General features: G+C 37.1%; 2 protein-coding genes across 2 annotated transcripts in view; both read left to right on the forward strand.

Moving 5' to 3' along the window:
* The window catches only part of trpc6 (transient receptor potential cation channel, subfamily C, member 6), a 14147-nt gene extending 8517 nt beyond the window's left edge, over nucleotides 1–5630 (forward strand). Inside the window, exons 6-11 of the mRNA XM_015388534.1 lie at nucleotides 703–967; nucleotides 1037–1232; nucleotides 1351–1551; nucleotides 3131–3187; nucleotides 5229–5304; nucleotides 5386–5630. Coding sequence (XP_015244020.1) covers nucleotides 703–967; nucleotides 1037–1232; nucleotides 1351–1551; nucleotides 3131–3187; nucleotides 5229–5304; nucleotides 5386–5537 — 947 coding nt within the window. The 3' untranslated portion in view covers nucleotides 5538–5630. The remainder of the gene's footprint in view (nucleotides 1–702; nucleotides 968–1036; nucleotides 1233–1350; nucleotides 1552–3130; nucleotides 3188–5228; nucleotides 5305–5385) is intronic.
* Nucleotides 5631–9532: 3902 nt separating this feature from the next.
* pgr (progesterone receptor) lies at nucleotides 9533–18667 on the forward strand. The gene is made up of 8 exons (XM_015388535.1): nucleotides 9533–10326; nucleotides 11437–11546; nucleotides 13525–13641; nucleotides 14837–15142; nucleotides 15465–15609; nucleotides 17920–18050; nucleotides 18262–18419; nucleotides 18509–18667. The coding sequence occupies exons 1-8, from the start codon at nucleotides 9533–9535 to the stop codon at nucleotides 18665–18667; spliced, it is 1920 nt and encodes a 639-aa protein (XP_015244021.1).

Raw genomic sequence — 18667 nt, forward strand, 5'->3', positions numbered from 1 at the left:
CCAGGCTGCACCGGCTGCCTTTATAAGTAGAATAGGTCTCTGCCGGCGTTATCACTGCACATGTTTCATAATTACAAAATACAGTATTTATTGCCGAATTCAACCTAATTTACTGAAATATCAATTTTCCTTTTGACCCATGCTATCTCTGAAAAGAATCTCTTAAACACACATTTAGCCAGCTCCGTTCTCTCACTACAACGAAAAAAGGCTTTCTTGTCCTGTTAGGTTTGTTAGGATTCTCTTTTTAGCCATTAATGCTCAAGTTTACACAAAAGAGTGAACAAATATCTAAAAAAAAAAGCAGAAGTAGCAGCAAACAAGCGTAGGAGTACTTCTTTGTGCTTCTGTGTAATGGCGGACCGCTAGCCAAACAGCCAAGCCTACGTAAATAAAGTACTGGGGGCACGTACGCAAAATGTTTGATTGACAAACAAGTAGCCTTTCGACAGTTGGCAAAGTGGATTGGCTCCTGTTTTGTAGCCACCACCACGGCCAGAGTTTAAGTATTTTAATTTTATTGGGGGGGAACCATAAGTGCAAGAATGCCATCCATCAATTAAGGCATTTTGATGATCTGGACCCTTCATTTCAGAGAAAAATCCTGTTTCATACCTTTAATGATAAATGTTCTTTTAGTGGATCGAAGCTGAAGTTTTATCATCTCTCAACCCAGTCTCATGCATCTCTACATATTTACAGCAAGGATTCACTGGATTCCCTCAGACCCACAGCTGATTTCTGAAGGTCTCTATGCAATTGCCATTGTGTTGAGTTTTTCCCGCATCGCGTACATCCTGCCAGCCAACGAGAGGTTTGGGCCCTTGCAGATCTCTCTGGGAAGAACGATGAAAGACATTTTTCAGTTCATGGTTATTTTTACAACAGTTTTCGTGGCATTCATGGTGGGAATGTTTGATCTATATTCATACTACCTTGGAGCCAAATACAACGTTGCCTTTACAACGTAAGTGCCAGAAGCATAAAGGCTGAAACAATCATTTGTATGTTATTAATAATTTTGTTCTTCCGCCAGGGTTGAAGAAAGTTTTAAAACACTTTTCTGGGCAATCTTTGGACTTTCAGAAGTAAAGTCCGTCGTTTTAACCATCAATCATAAATTCATAGAGAATATAGGCTATGTTCTGTATGGGGTATACAACATCATCATGGTGATTGTTCTGCTGAACATGCTCATAGCCATGTTCAACAGCTCCTTCCAGGAAATTGAGGTACGAATCAAACACAGCAGTTTTTCATTTCTGCTTCCTTTTGTTTTTCATGAGTATTCTAGGAATACATTCACCGCTGTTCTGAGTAATCAGTGCCCTTTCTTATCTGATACTGCAGGATGATGCTGATGTTGAGTGGAAATTCGCCCGAGCCAAGCTGTGGTTCTCCTACTTTGAACACGGCAGCACTCTGCCTGTGCCCTTCAACCTCGTACCCAGCCCCAAATCTGTGCTGTCCCTCCTACTCGGGATAAAGACATTTTTTAAACCTCCAAAAGAAAACAGAGAAGAGTCAAAGAATGGCAAAGACATAAGAAATGTAAGAAAAAATCTGAAAAAAACACCTTACAGACTAATGTTTTGGAATAGTTTATTTAAATTGGACAAGTTGATGGGCAGCATTAATAGCTTTGTTGTATCAAAAAGCCTGAAGCATGTGTTTGCACAACAGGAACCTTTTAATGGAAACAGCGTAGTTATTTGGGTCATTCATGCTGTGGAAACAGGGACTAAATTAGATAAACAGGGTGGAAATCTAATCTGATAGAGAGGCAGCTCTGGATGAGAGGGAGCACTTTTTAAATGGACTCTGAACAATTGATGAAGTTCTTTGGCAACTAAGCCCAGACAACCTTTTGCACACTCAGCACACTTGACCAAAGTGCTTTAAAATATCAGAGGTATCAAAACCCAAATAGTACGGTGATACACAAAAAATGATATAAAGCAACTCTTCAAAATAAAAGCTCTTTCATACTGGGTCCAAAAACAATACAAATTGATTAGTGTTCAGAGCAGTTTTAAAATAAACAAAAGGCCTGTCTGAATTGCATTGGCAGTTAATTTCAAAGTGAAGCTGTCACAGGAAAAAGAAAAAAGCTTTGTCATCTTTGTGCTCCTGCTGTCTTCTTGTTACTGGCCTGCTGAGTGAAAGGAAGAATCAATGTTAAAATAAAAGCTCAAAGGAAGGGTGGATGTAAAACAAACTGTAATGGGATGCTGCTAAATACTTGTTCTTTAGATTTTCCAAGCATTTTTTTTTCAACCATCACCGATTTTAAGATCTACAGTTCAAATTTTCTGCTCAGTACTTCTAAGTTTTTACAGAAAACTTAGAAGTACTTAGAAACCTCTCCAAATGAAATTAATTGACTTGTCATAAGGAATTAATTGGAACACGAGATAAAGTGATCAGTAACATCTTTTAAGTGAAGCTCAAAGCTCTTATCTTGTTGAGCTGAGCTCCTTCCCTTTTTTTTGCCTAGGAAGCAGTTCAACTAAAACGTCTTCTATTCAAACCTTAAACATTTTTATCGTTAGGTCTTTCACATGATTTGGGGTGAGTTTGAGTGAACATCCTGAGAGTAATGCTGTATTGTCCTCATTTTAAAGTGCCTTTCTGTGCCTTCTGGATTCTGCTGTTGGTGGTGGGCTGTGTCCCTAGATCATTGACTCTTCACACTGCAAAACTCCTGCAGAAGTGTGACTGTATCAATTTCTACAGTCGCAATTTACATAAACAACCCAGTCTGAGTTATATGAGGGGTGCCCAGGACCATCATTCCCTTACCTTGATCAGATAATTTTCACAATTAAATGTGGAGATAAATGTACAAGAGAATCTTAACAGCTTGATGTATGCATTTGCAGCCTTAATGTTTTGCCATCCGTGTTGTGTGTGTCTGACCTGTCTTAATGTAGCTGCAAAATAAGCCCTCAGAACTCAGGTGAAGCTGGGCCTTCAGTATGTGCTTCTGCTAAAGTGGGCCCCCAAATCAAATTATACCAAAGGGGCCATAGTGCCTTGGTTTGGCCTTGCAAATGTCACACAGTTTTATAGATGTTTTAAAGTACGTTGAAAAATGAATTTTCTTTTTTCCTGATATCTAATACCATAGTTAAGGGAACATGGAGGACTGAAAGAGGACGCATCACTTCATCCATCTCGTCATCAAGTAAGGCAATTCTTGTTTCTTTATTTGGATTTAGTGCTCAGTAATTTCAGTCTCCATGGCAGTCTCCAAGACTGCTAATGGTCATTAGTTAAATAAACATTTGCTTTGCACTCATACACATGGAATTACTTTGGCATCTAGTATTTTGATTGTTACTTTCACAGCAACGTCCACATTTGTTGGCTTTAAAGTGGAAATGAAACGGTCAAGCAAATTACATTAATTCACAAGTTTGTTTATTACTATTATAAGTAATTATATTACAAATAAAAATATAAAGGTAAATATAAAGGTAAAAGAACAAAGCTTTGTTTTATAATTTTTTGCTAAGGGTGCTGCCCTGTTGCAGTACCTGACACGGTGACATCACGGGGTTGATCCGTGATTGTTATGGCTGACTGGTGTTTTGACCGGTCAGTAGAACCCAACTTATAGGTGGTAAAATTTGAAAAAGTCAGAGCAGCTTCAGGCTTTTAGCCAACTGTCCGATGGACGGCTAGCATGCCAGACTCAAAAGTCTTTTGTTTTTTCCTATTTTCCACAGCAGGTGTTCTGTGGGGTAGCAGGGATAGTCAGAAACCTGGGTCCAAAACTGCCCCTTCTCTCCTTACTACGGCTCGAGTCCATTGACAAAATTTTGATTTCAGAAGTGGAGGACATGAGTTTTATTTAATATAACTTAATTCAGCGTGTTTTACCATCCAATCACAGACCCGATTCAGTGACTCATCAGATGTTTGTAAAGTGAGCTTTTAAGAAGTGACAGCGGTGAGAGCCAATCACACAGGAAAAGAATGAGGACCAATCAGGAGGTTGTGGGTGGTCTAAACTCAGGGAAGTGGGCTTCAGTTTGACCTGCAGTTGTCTGCATGGTCCAAGTGCTGTACGAATATCTGTGTACTGTAGCATAACATTTACTTTGGACAGTAAAACGAGCAGGGGACCAAAACGTAAAAAAAAAGTGCAGGAGTCCCCCCCCCTCCCAAAATTACATCCATGCTCGAGTCTCAAGCTGAATGAGGTCAAAAGCATAAGAAGTGTGATTTAGATAAAGAAAAGGACTCTTCGCTGTCCTTTCAGCTTTGTCTTCCATAAAACCACATGTTTTAAGTGTTTTATACTTTTGATGTATCACCAATACATATATATCCAATGTATACAGTTGCTAGTTAAATCACGTACCAACCCGGTGATGTCACCATTTGAGGTACTGCAACATGGCAGCACCCTTACCAAAAATTATGAAAAAACACTTTGTTTTTTGTTTTAAATTTATATTTTTCACATTTGTGATATAATTATTGAAAATAGTAAGGCTCAATCTCGTGAATGAAGTTAGTTTGGTTGACCGTTTCATTTCCTCTTTAAAAGTAAAGATGTGTAAAAAAAAAAATCTATAGAATAAAATCTGTCATTGCAGCATGTTGAGGTAATTCTTCTACTAATTTGAGCCCATGAGTTCCTTTGAGGGAAATTAGTGTTGTTAATGAAATCACTAAGTGCCACTACTGAATAACTCTTCAAGTAATTGTCATTGAAAGATTTTAATAATTTAAAATACGTTTTCAGACATCAATTAGCTTTTAAATAGTCTGTTGCCAACGATCTACCTAGGAAACAAATATGATGGGTCACAGAGCTTCCTATGCTCTGTTTAGTATGGTGCAATATCTATGATGCTATGGGCTCATTTCCCCCTCAATTGAACCTTAGATTGGTATATTTATGAACAAGACGTTTCCCTCTAAAAGAACATTGGTCAATATTGGATCAAAACTATATTAGTTACTGAAAGAAAAAGAAAAAAACTACCTTCTTACACATTTTCTTGGTGCAAAAAAATAAACTAAAAAAAGGGCTGCACATATGAAGCCAGTTTCTTTTTTAACATAACACAATTTTTTTTTAATCAATTATATTTATTTATTTCTTTATTTAATCATCGTGATCAACTCAGTTTAGATTTTTACATTTTGCCCAACTAACCTGTTTGTAATGACTGATTAGTTATTAATTTAATACTATTATTCTTTTATTGCAGAAAATAATGAACTGCTTAATCAAAAGATACATATTTAAAGCACAGAGAGATAAGGATAATGATGAAGTTAATGAAGGTAAGTTTCTTAGAAAGTGTTTTTTTTTTTGTCATCAGATTGCCAAAAAATGAATAAATGAATAACTTTCTTGTCCCAAAGGTGAACTGAGAGAGATCAAACAGGACATCTCCAGTCTTCGTTACGAGCTCCTGGAAAGAGGGAACCGTGATTTGAACACACTAGCCGATCTTGTCAGGCAACTGGGAGATGTTGTGCAGAAAGAAGAGCAAAGAATGGAAATGATTTCTTAGAAATGAGTAGACAAAATAGTCGTATAAGTTGAGCATAATATGATCTTTTTTTCTGACATTAAATCAAGGTAAAGCGACCTTTACTGCTTGCAAAATTATTCATGCGACTACATGATGCAGTATTTTGATTTTATTTTATTTTTTCCTAATTAAGCATCACTTTCCATCACTTACTAATACAGACTATTTGTGTTGGTCTATAAAATACAATCGCTGCAAAGTGAGAAATTGAGAAAAAAATCAAAAAAGGTCCTTATCCTTTTTGCTCATACAACTGGAAAAAATGCTTTTGAAAACATTGTCTTCAGTTTTGTGTTCCAAAGAAGCCATTGAATGAATGCTTGCTTTTTGGTAGGCCTAATCCTCTCAGCTGTGTGTGTTCAGTTAACCACATGGTGGCAGTAAGGTTATGGGCTTTCCCCTTCTTGTTGCATGGTGTATCACTGTTAGCAAATAATGGCTTTTCACACATATTTTTATTTTCCATTTTCGATATTGTCTGGTACAAAAGTGAGGTACTGAAGTGAAACAAGAACATAGGTTTGATTATGTCTGTGTTTGGGTTCTGATTTGTACAGCCAAGAAGTAAGAATAAAGCTCTTTGGTGATAACTATTCTTTATTTTGTCTGTTAAGCATTATTGTAAAGTTAATGAACTTTGGCTTAATGTTCAGAGGAGAAATTACATTTTGAAACGTTACTGCATTAAAGTCAGGGTTACCTGAGCATGCTGTTTAATGAATGTAATAATCATCCATGTTGGCTATCTTCATTTCTTGGAATACAGATGGGTTATGTTTTTTAAAACGTTTGGAGCAGATGCTGTTTTGCAGTGTCATTTTCTACGGTTAAGTAAGTTAAATGTTGAGGAACAGTCTGACCTCATCTGTGTTTAACAGCTTGCATCTTTTAAGGAATACATGCCACAACTGCACTTTATCAGTCAAGCTATATAATGAGGCAATACAGAAGAAAAAATGTAAAGCCATGGTTTGTTCTTATACAAAAAAAATTTGCAAATTATTACTTTATAAGGAATGGTGCGGGCTAGGATGAGAAAATAAAACAAGTGACTTATAAAGGTGGCAAAAGTTGCACCACTTTTTAGCCACCTTTTGGAAGAAACTTTGATTATAGAAACTAGGCCATTACACCATCTGAAGATCTCATAGTGCAGATATGAGTGTGCAACTGTTATCCAAGCAATATGTAGGCCACTGCATGAGAATCCCCTTGGATGCCATCTAAAACATGACGCAGGCGATAGGGCCAAGGACTGTGTGTGAAACATGAGCACATTCATCAGCAACATCCACCCTGGACTGATTAACTTGAACAGTAAAACCTGTTCTGTCATCTAACCAGGATAACAGAAAAGTAAATTAGATAAGTCAAATGAATCCAAGAAAGCCCAGAATACAGTTTCCCTTTGCAATATGTAACAAATACAAGCACAACTTTTTTTCTTTTTTACTATGCCCATACTGTAGGTTCCCTGCATATACAAAAAATGTGTCTGGAGAGCAGTGCAAGAATTAAGCATTAACTCTAAGTGAACAGGGAGTTTTGTGGTTTAAAGTAAAAAAAAAAAAGCTAAATATAAATATAAACTATTATTAGTAAAAAGAAGATTACATCCACACATTATGTTCAAAACATAATGTGTGGATGTAATCTGTGTGGATGGGCCTTTTGACAATGCAGTTTTTGTTTTATATATATATATATATATATATATATATATATATATATATATATACATACATGATTATATGGATAATTCAGTAAACCATAAAATAAGAACTTAGTGAACAAAATAAAAACAATAAAATAAATAAAACTGCATTTATTTGTTAAAGCCTCAGGCATAACTTTGGCTGGATATCTGACTAATCAGGAATCAATTGCTTTTTGAAATTAGCTTTTTTGTTGTTTTTTTAATATACACCATATGGTTTTAAGGAGAACGAAGGGTTAAAGTTGCTTCAGCATAATAATGTTAGTCTGTGTAAGTAATTCTGTAATCAAAGTCAAATTCCTTGCTGGCAAATATAATCATTCATAATAAAGCTGATTCTTTCTTTATAACGAGTTTTTAATGTGTTTTTCATCATTGTCACTTTGTGGTCACTTTTTCAAACATCTGGTAATTGATTTAAAATTAATTAGAAGGTAGTCCTTCTTCTTCATTGTCATACAAATTTAACCACCAGCAGACAAACACAACCGCAGCATCATGCTGCCATTACCATGCTTAACAGCTGATAGATTCATTTTGGTTTTACTGTGACTCTTTAAAGTTTTTGTTGTCATTGTGTCCAAAAAGTTCAGTCTTTGCCTCATTAGATTGCAATTTTTTTCTTTAGAAGACATCTGTTCTGTTCATATGGTCAGCTATGTTAGATAGGTTTGGTTGTTTCTCGGTTAGCACCCTTTCCATTAATGTTGATGAGATACTCTAAGAGAATAATCCCACTGCTGGTCTCACATCTTCCATTTTATATTTTTTTTTTACTGAATATTCCAACAAATTTCCTTTAATCCAAGGTAACAGTTTTGGTCCAATAGCTGAAACTTGTGAAAATGATGATATTTCAGTGAGACAATAACCCTAAACTAAAACCAAACTATATTGGAGGCTTACTATGTGGACATAAAGAAATGTATTTTTGAGAGTGGATTTAAAGAAGAGTATGCCATTCACCACTGTACCGGCTGTCATCTGCGGTGGCAGAATTATGCTGAGGGTCTGTTTTGGTGCCAGTGTTACAGACATTAAATATAAAGTACCAGGAAGGATAGCACATTTTCAACCATATCTGAAATTAAAAGTTACATTTCTAAGGTTTGGAGTGTTTTTAACTTCGATCAGGAAAAGGGGATTTAAACAGAAAACTAAATTTGTAGCAAAAAAAATCAGGCTTACTTTAAACCTTTGTAGACCTTAATCATTGTTAAGACTGTTCACACTGCAAAAACAGTCTAGAAATAAGTAAATGTGTCTTAAATTATATGTATTTACCCTTAATTTGAGCAGTTAAAAAAGATGATCTGCCAATGGAATGAGCATTTTTACTCTTAAAACAAGAGAATTAGACAATGTGCACTTGAAATAAGACAATGCAATAGGTTTTTCTTATTTTAAATGTAAATTGTCTTGATCCATTGGCAAAATGTCACACTTACCCCATACATTCAAGAACAAATGCACTTAATGTAAGAAAAACTGACTTCTTTTATAGTTTCGGATGTATGGATTCAGAAGTGAGGTTGCTGGTTGGATTCTTTTAATTCTTCCTTTTAGGTCCAGCATTTATACCTAAGCCTATCGTTCACCTTAAACCCCAATCATTACCAGTATATATCTAACCCTAACCCTAACTGGCATACATATAAACTAACCAACATTCAAAATAGGGGCCCATCCCATTAGGACCAGCCTTTGGCCCCTAGGATGATTTGTTTAAACATTCTTTTCAGTTGTCAGATAGGCTGTTAGTTTTAAATTCCCATGATGGTAACACCTATTTACAGTTTGTTGCACTTATTCATGATCTGTAGGGCGGAGACTAATGGCCCTTGACATTGAGATTCTCTTGAAAAGAATGCCACTTCTTTTTAGCTCTGCCATTTGGTTAGAAGTCTAAAAGCTTAGTTGATTCTGTGGAGGACTGGAAGACTGTAAGGTAAATTAGAAATGTCCCCGACGTTAAAAAGAGGAAAGTGTTGCTTTTTATCAGTTTTCTTTTGTTATTTTTGTAAAGAGAATATAAACGCAATCTAAGTTAAATAACAAAGGTTTATTTGCCTCACAAAGAAATATTATAAAAAAGAATCTGAGGTATTATAAAGGCTTTGGTTCATGTGAAAGACAAAGTCAGAGGCAGGGAGGAGGATTATAGGAAGGTCTCCTTATCTCGCTGTAACATCCAGCCTGCAGACGCACTCAGGACGCTTCTTCGAGCCACAGAAGGAAGGAAAGAAACCAACTACTGATGGAAGACAAACTTAACGGGAAGATGAGCGCCTCTTCGATTGCTGATTCAGCTGAAGCGAGAGTAAGAGAACTGATTGATCCTGGCTTCAGCAGGTCCACCAAACTGCCTGTGCGTAATTTGGAAACCCCAGGCGCTTTAGTTCACGGGTTGAATTTAAGTGGAGACTGCGCAGTTTATAAAGACTGTAATGTTATTGATGCTTCAGCTTCTGGAAAGCAGTTTTATGACAGCGACTATTTAAAGTCTGATAGTGTTCCCTGGGAAGATTTTGTTAAAACTCAGAGCACCGGTTCATCTATATCGGAAAGTTTGCCAGGAGTAAATCTAAGCCTGTCCTCAGCTTCTGGGGCTTGTAAGTTCATTAAAGACGAAAAGGAGCCCTCTGTGATAATGGACACCCCCTGTCCGAGGTTTGACGCATCACCAGAGATCCCTGCATTAGACACCTGCTGCGAAATCGACAGCAAACACCAGCAGGGGCTGGAGGTGGTTCCTCGACCACGGCTGGAGGGCTCTCCAAACTGTCTGTTGGAGTTAAAGCAGCCAGAGCAGCTTGGGAACCTCGGAAGGACCGAGTCCAGGTGCGCTCTGTCCGCCCACTCATCACCAAACACCATGTACAAGACTGAAGCTTCACGGTGGGAGATCCAAACCTCTACATCTGAATCCCAGTACTGGCTCCACTCGACAGGTATGACTGAGACAGACGCCTTTACAGCCAACAACTACGATGGGATCCAGAACCACACCCAGACTCAGAGGAACCCTTCACCTTTCTCCTCTTTCCCTGGGTAATTATTTATTAAAATTCCTTATTGAGTTATTTCGTTAAATTGTGCTTTCATGATAAATACTTAACTCTAATAAGTGTTGCAAAAGGGGGAAAAAAGCACAATTTACTTAAGAAACTTTACCTTAATTGAACAAACTGCATAATTAAGTTATTTCTATAGGAACAATGGCCTTTATGCACAATTCCACTTCTTACTGAACTTACGGCAGTTCTTTTGTTTCTTGTCTGCCATTACTGGGTTACTTGATTAATCCAGATGTGGCCATGGTTACTGAGCTCAGGCACAGCTGGATTAATTAGTTCATCCAGCAGAAAAACAGGAAACAAAAGAGCTGTCCTAAATTCAGTAGGTACTGGAGTTATAAACGTACACTATTTAATAGTTTGATAGGCTAATATTAAAAACAGTAAATAAACTCATTATATTGATAAGCAAACCTTGTGGTTGGCTTTTAAATATTCAATTCAACCTATTAAGATTTAAATGTATTCTAATCAGATATATTTATTAATGCAATAATAAGAAATTGGTTTCCAATGATCCATGTGTGCTTATAACATAAAATGAAACCTGATCTTGATTTCTTTGCATATTTCTTTGTAATTGGTACTTTACTCAGTAAAGTAACCATTTATTGATGAGGTAATCAGTTGTGTTGATTTAAATTTAAAAACATTAATTTACTACATTATATAAATCCATGTCATATATATATATATATATATAGATAAGATTAAAATGTTAAAAATTATAAATGTATTGTAAAATAATGTATTGTATTATGTATCCAAATCTTAAGATTTAATTTATCATTGAATTACAATTAAGGCCCTGTATGCAACAACCAAATCTGTCACTATTCAAAGTAACCCTAACATCTAATTGGTTAACCTGGGCAGCAACTTACTGTAGCATTGATAGTCCCACCCATAAAAGGACTTAATAAAAAAGCTTAAAAGATTACATAAATTCATAGTTTATATCCAGTTATTTCTTAAAAATCTCACATATTTTTTTTATTTTTGTAATTAATTAATGACATTGATCTGTTGCAGTTTTTGGCTCCCAAGTTTTCCTTCACATATAACGGTTTGGTCTATTTTTCAGGATGCAACCACAGAGAATGTGCGTTATCTGTGGGGATGAAGCATCTGGCTGCCATTATGGAGTCTTAACATGTGGGAGCTGTAAGGTCTTTTTCAAAAGAGCAGTGGAAGGTGAGCTACATTTCCAACTTTCAGACTGCCAGAAGTTTAAAGTGCATAATTTAAGTTTGCTTTACTTTACTTTTGTTTAGCTTTCCAATCCCTAAAATGTTGACTATCCCTCTGTGATTGTAATAAAAATTTTCTAAAAGGGAAAAACCAAGGGTTGTAAAATGTTGTGCCGAGTTTAAGTGGTTAAGTGGTTATGCAGGAAGTCATGATAATGTCTTATGTCTGATAAAAGAATTTTTGTAGTCACTTATATATGTGATATTAATAATGATGTGATTACTTTTACTGTAGCTAAAGTATATTCCAGTGAGACCACTACAAAAAGAGCGCTATGATACTCTAGTCCAACTCTACTGAATAACTCAGTATTGAGATACTTCTTGAAGATGCTTAATTTAAATATATTCAACCTTTTAGTTTTTTGGAAAATATAATGGTAACTTTTTTACTTTATTTACTTATTTAACCTCCACCAAATAAACATTAACCTGCTTTGCACAGCTAATTCTAGAAAAACATTAATTTTAAGACATGTTTTATTCAAATTTCTCCTACTGGTTAGAATTAACTTAAGTTTATTGTTGTGGATGGAGTTATTTCTTAGTTTTCGTGGCCTACTTTTAACCATATCTATGAAGTGATAGTGATGTCATTTGGCAATGCTGCTATCTTCTGAAGGCTGCTACATAACCAGATATCTAGCAAGCTAAACTGTTTTATATATTTATCTGAATAATACCAAATAAATTACACTATCAAAAAAAGGGTTTTAGAATTATATCTGTCTTGTAAGAACTATTATTATGTTCATCATGTATAATCATGCGAATCTCTTTAGGGGCCACATAAATACGACACTAATCAATCTTTGTTAACAAAAGTAAATTCCAAACTTAAATGTTTAAAGCTGTTCCACACTGAAACATAAAAAAAGACAAGTAAACGTATTTCTTCAGATCAATGTTTTAAAAAAAATCTAATAAATAGTTTCTTCTGTGTTTTTTTTTCTCCGCATTTTAATGAATTTATGGCATTTTAATTTGTGTTGATTTGGTGGCTACACGTGAAAAAGCTGATTACAGATATTCATTCCATCAATAATATTGCAAAGTCTTTTATTGACATATATTTTAATTTGGATTAAAAAATAATCATGCATATACATCAAAGGTTAAAACAGTGTCTATTGAAGCAAATAATTTAATCAAAGTGATTATTAACTACAGCTAGCACGATCCTCTGCTAACACTTATAGGCTTATAAGCTTCTTATAAGCTTCTTATAACTTGTTCTCTAATGTGAGTTATCAACAAGCTCCACATTCGAAGGATTTTAAATGTGAAATGTTACACTGGTAAAAGGTTTTGAAAGAAAATGAATGTTACAATGTTCTTTTATGCTGTTATATTGAGCCTCTTACATCTTTTTAAACCTTTGAGTCAAAGTCCTTTGGTGCCACTGTACAGTACATATAAATGTATATTTACAATTGGTTACATGGAGTTTAATAAAGATATTTATTTGCTGTATTTATCTTGTAATCTAATCTAAGTTAATAGCAGAATTTTGGCACAAACAAAAAACCCAGAGTCACACACAAACACTGTGTGACCTTCTATGATGGTTGTTAAAGGTTATTAGAAACAGTATCACTTTGAACAGTGTACACCATGTTCTTCATCTCGGACTCTTTTTTTTTAAAATTTTTGTTATCTTGTAGGGCAAGATATAGTGAGAGCCACTATGTCTCACCATGGCCATGTCACTCTGTCCTCACAGCCTTGCCTCTATCTAATTTGCCTCTTTAAGTCTTTCAGATCGCTGCCTTAGCTCGGAGTGGTTAGTCAAGAGACCCTCAACCCTTTTTTTTTACCCCCCTCTCATCCATCTTTTACCTTCACTGGTTGCCTACACATTTAGAAATCAAGCACTGCTAAAATTGGATGTATTGTCTGCCTGTGCTCATTGTCATCAACAGGCCATCACAGCTATCTCTGTGCCGGGCGAAATGACTGCATTGTGGACAAAATTCGGAGGAAGAATTGCCCCGCATGTCGCCTCAGAAAGTGTTATCAAGCAGGAATGATGCTTGGAGGTAGGATGTCTTTTTTTTTGTACTGATAGCCAATATTCATGTTAGTTTTCAATGCGGAATCTTCATGAAATAAAAATAGGATCACTCTTTTTTTAAAGCTACAGGTTTATATTTATACCTTCAGTGGATCTCAAGACTGTACAGTTTTTTGGACTTCAAAATTAAGTTGATGCTCATTTATTTTAAAACTTCGTTGAACAATATTTTTGTTTATTTCCAGCTTTCAGTCTTTATTGGGACTTTATCAGCCTCCTACATATTGACTTTGTAATATTTGTCTATTCTACCTTGAAAAAGTTCTCAGACTGTGGGAAGATTTACTTTGCATAAATCTTTTCAGGTGAAAACACCAAACATCTTCCAGATATACTGCGGGACAATTCCAATTTCTGTGGTAGAGCCCTTATTTTAAGGGTTTGGATGCATGCTAAAACTTATTTTCAGCACTTAACGTCAGACACTAATGAGCTGGATTGGAGAGTAGTTTATAATTTAATCTAGCCTAAGTAGAATCTTATGTCCATTTGTTGAAAATTAACCCCAGATCATAACGCTGTCCCTACCATGCTTCAGTGTATGCAGGGTGATCAAAGTTATATAATATTACAAGTATAGTCTTCTCAATGTAAATATATACAATGTAAACCTTATATTTATGTTTTTTTTCACCTTTTATTGTCATTACACTGTCACAAGCAACAAAATGATCCCTCTGCATTTAACCCATGCCCTTGGGGAGCAGTGGGCTGCCATTGTAGGGCGTCCGAGGAGCAGTGAGGAGTTAAGGGTCTTTGCTTAGGGACCCAAAGTGGTAGTCTGTGGGAGTGGGGCTCAAACTCAGAACCTCAGGATTCCAAGCTCTATACCCTAACCTCACCACTCCCATTAACATATAGTTAATATAGCACATCTTGGCTAATAGATTACATTTTCATGCTGATTTAAAGTTGTGGTTGAAGAGTCATTAGAGAGACATTTTCTTCTGCAGGTCCCCTTACATCAAAGGGCACATTGCAGTGTGCAAGATGTAAAAATTATAGATAGCTGGAATGAGAAACAAGAAACTAAGAAATGAGATAATTGTGGATTTATTGCAATTATATACACATGTATTTTGCCCTTAAATGTCTGACTTTTATTTGGTGTAAAAGGAAAAGTTTATTAGGTTTGATAAAGCATTATATTTGTGTCACAGGAAGGAAGCTGAAGCGCTTTGGAGCCTTGAAGGCCTTAGGCTTGGCCCCGTCCCTGATGTTCCAGTCCCATTTGTCCATGTCTGGGGATAGCCAGGCCTTGACCTCCATGTCTTGTGTACCAAGTATCCACGAGATTCAGATGTCCCAACAAATAATCAGCATTCTGGAAAACATCGAACCCGAGATTGTGTACTCAGGTTATGACAACTCACAACCCGAAGTTCCCCATCTTCTGCTCAACAGTCTCAACAGGCTGTGTGAGAAACAGCTGCTGTGGATTGTCAAGTGGTCCAAGTCCCTGCCAGGTAACAGCTCTCGATTCAGGGCTACCTTATTTGTTGTCATGGGGATCAAACTGGGAGGCCTTGCTAAAGGTCTCAACCTTAAGTGATTCCCATTAGTCATAGGAAGTGTTAAACTCTAATCTCAGAGAGAGAGAGAGAGAGAGAGAGAGAGAGAGAGAGAGAGAGAGAGAGAGAGAGTAGTATATCAGGAAAAATAATGTCCTACAGTGATCTGTTCTGTTATCATGCATCAAAGTAACAGGTAGTAGAACAGCTGATGAGATCAGATGTTTTGGTGTTTTTCTTTAGTTTTTTTTACTCTGTGTTCTTCTTTTATTCCAAGGTTTTCGCAATCTGCACATCAATGATCAGATGACTCTAATCCAGTACTCATGGATGAACCTGATGGTGTTCTCTCTCGGTTGGCGTTCTTTTCAGAATGTCACCAGCGAATATCTATACTTTGCACCTGATCTGGTTCTTAGCCAGTAAGTTAACATTGCAGTGCCTTGCAAAACTATTCATAGTCCTTAAACATTCTAATTTAATGTATACTTGGAACAAGAAATGTTAATGTAGCTTATTTTGATTGTATGTGGTAGACCTACAGAAATGTACATATTAGTGTATGAAATACTAAAAAGGTAATGAAAGTCTAAAGTTTAGCGTCTCCAACTTCTTAATTTGATAATGCTATTAACAGTTCCCTTATAAATAAATCCATGAGTGTGTAATTTCTTTTATAAATAAATGTGGTCATTCCGTAATGGCGCAGGAGGTCTGTGAGAGGCAATAAGTACAGTGGCTGAGGGATCCAAATACTTAATGCGCAGCAAATACCTAAAGTAGTTCATCGACCAAAATAATGCTACGTTCACACCGGATGCAGCAAGAGCAGCAAAATCGCGTCTGCTGCTTCATTTTTGCTGCTTGTACTAGTTAGCTCTGACGCGCGGGCAGAGCTGCACGTTGCAAAAGTGGGTCTGACGCGGAGCTTCACTATCCTTTCTCTGCCTTGCAGCTATATTTGCTGTGATCAGTGGGAATAAAGTAGTTTTAATATGGTTTTAAGTGAGAAATTAGACCTGAAAACTTAATCAGTGCAGTCAGTTCATTCAGATTACAATCTTGCCTTCCAATATTATTTCTGTCGGAGGCACTCAGACCCCCACATACCGGCGGTGCGCTGACAGTAGGAATCCCTTCAACAGCAGCCTCTGGCCGGGTCGCCACCTTGCGGTTCACCGCGGCAGCTGGTAGGTGTTTTTCATCTAAATAATCCGATCTGGAGGCACCAGAATAATAAAAGCGAACATATTCTGCCGGCAAATTTCTGCATTTTAAGTTAATTTATGCATCAATAAACTGTTTCAGAGGAGTGATCATAGCACTCTGTATCATCAGCGCTGTGTCTCTCTCCCTGCCAGCTCCCAGATCAGCTTCTCTGATTGGTTGACACGGCGCGTCGAGCAACAAAAATTAAATTTTTCCATCTCGAGCAGCAGTGTGTTTGCGGCGCGCCACGCGCATCAGATGCTTAAACGCGCCCGACGCGCTGCGTCTGCTGCTCAAAACGCGCTGCAGGACCTTTTGCTGCGCCTTGACGCGCGTCAACCATTGACTTTGCATGTAAACTCGCTGCTTCTGTCGCGCCTGCTGCGTCCGGTGTGAACGCAGCATAAGGCTTCTAAACAGCAGCAAATACAACTCCAAGTTATGAAAAGCTGTATGCTAACTCCACATAACAATCGTGCTCCAAACCACTAGGGAGAGACAATAGTTAACCCATATGGGAGCAGTACATAGATATTACTACAAATCAAAGTGAGCTGACCCGACGTGTAACTGAAAAATAAATAGGATGCTTTCCCTAAGGACATTTAGAGTAAGGAATGAAAAAGTATATTTTTCTTCAAGTCTTTTCCAAAGGTTGATTCTGAATACATCATACTGTAGCTGAGAGTAGGAGAGAAGATCCAGACCACTGTGCTGAATCCAGGCAGCCTTCAGCCTTACCAACGCTATTATGCTTGTACCCTATGGGTTGGTGTTTGTACTGTCACCCCCCCCCTAATGGTTTGGAGCTACACAGAGACAGTTTGCAGCTTTTCTTAATTTCTGTCAGTGTGCCTCAAGGTAGTTGCGGCTACATTGTAGCTTGTCACCATCAGTGTACATGAATGGGGCTAAATGTAGTTTAGTCTAATTGCAGCATTTTTTGTATGTGTCTAGTGAATTTTGAACCATTCATGTGTTTTGTTTGGGTTTTTTTGCTGCTCTGAGTACAGCATTTCTCCTTTGCCCTGTTTTCCTTTGCATATATGTAATGCATTAGTCTAATTATTTTATTTGCAGGCCTTTATGTTTGAAGTACTTTTTCATGTTTGTTGGACAAATATGCATGTGCAATAAGTCAAACAATCCAACAATGTGGCCCTCATTATAAATAGTGAAACACAGTGGTGGCATCACCATAGTGAGGGAATGTTCTTTTTTTAGCGTTAGGGTAAAATGATACAACTGGCATAAAATCAAATACAAACAGCATAAAAATAAAACAACAAGCCGGTCCCATCTAGGCGCAATCGGACAAAATTGACAGACGCTCCTGATGTCCAGTCTGCTCCGTAGCTTTGTTTTGGTCGCTGTAACCGCAGAAAATCCCGCTTCACAAAGATAGGATCTTATAGATAGGATGAGTCTTGAACTGACTGAACTTTTGAGGTTACTGACACTTGTATGTTGAAAACAGATACTATTACTTTTACCTTATTTTAATTTTTTTGTTTGTTTTTTAGGGAGCAGATGAGGAGATCTCCCATTTATGACCTGTGCTTGGCGATCCAGTTTATCCCTCAAGAGTTTGCCAACCTACAAGTGACCCGAGAGGAGTTCCTGTGCATGAAAGCCATAATATTACTGAACACAGGTAAATTACACGATTATTACACAATGTTGCAACCAGGAATGTGGAGCTTCGATGACCAACTAATGAAGACCTGAAAAATAACAGAAGTATTAAACAAGATTAGACCTTGAATAAAATACTGTAGCAACTGCTCTTCAGTCAACAAATTAATTAATTTAATAAGTGAATGAATTTGCAGATAAGTGTCACTTCTAGCCTGTTGTTTTCTTAGTTCCTCTTGAAGGTCTGAAAAGTCAGGCTGCATTTGAGGAAATGAGACAAAACTACATAAGAGAGCTTTCCAGAGCCATCCACATGAAGGAGAAGGGCGTGGTGGCCAGCTCGCAGCGATTCTACCACCTTACCAAACTGATGGACGCTATGCATGATGTAAGGCTCTATCAAAGAGTAGGAAGCCATTGTTAGGTGTATATATCTGTTTAGCACAAAGACAAACATAAATGTCCTCTCTCTGACAGATAGTAAAGAAGGTCAACCTATTCTGTCTGAGCACCTTCATCCAGGCGGACGCCATGAAAGTGCAGTTTCCAGAGATGATGTCAGAGGTCATCGCCTCTCAACTACCAAAGGTGTTGGCTGGCATGGTGAAACCACTGCTGTTCCACACAAAGCAGTAA

Source organism: Cyprinodon variegatus, unplaced genomic scaffold (genome assembly GCF_000732505.1).
Source record: "Cyprinodon variegatus isolate N-32 unplaced genomic scaffold, C_variegatus-1.0 Scaffold427, whole genome shotgun sequence".
Taxonomy (NCBI): Eukaryota; Metazoa; Chordata; class Actinopteri; order Cyprinodontiformes; family Cyprinodontidae; genus Cyprinodon; species Cyprinodon variegatus.

Bases quoted from the DNA above. Each gene is read 5' to 3' on its own strand.
- pgr (XM_015388535.1), top strand. From the start codon at position 9,533: ATGGAAGACAAACTTAACGGGAAGATGAGCGCCTCTTCGATTGCTGAT. The intron at 10,327-11,436 runs GTAATTATTTAT...TCTATTTTTCAG, and splicing joins CCTTTCTCCTCTTTCCCTGG to GATGCAACCACAGAGAATGT. The intron at 15,610-17,919 runs GTAAGTTAACAT...TTTGTTTTTTAG, and splicing joins CCTGATCTGGTTCTTAGCCA to GGAGCAGATGAGGAGATCTC.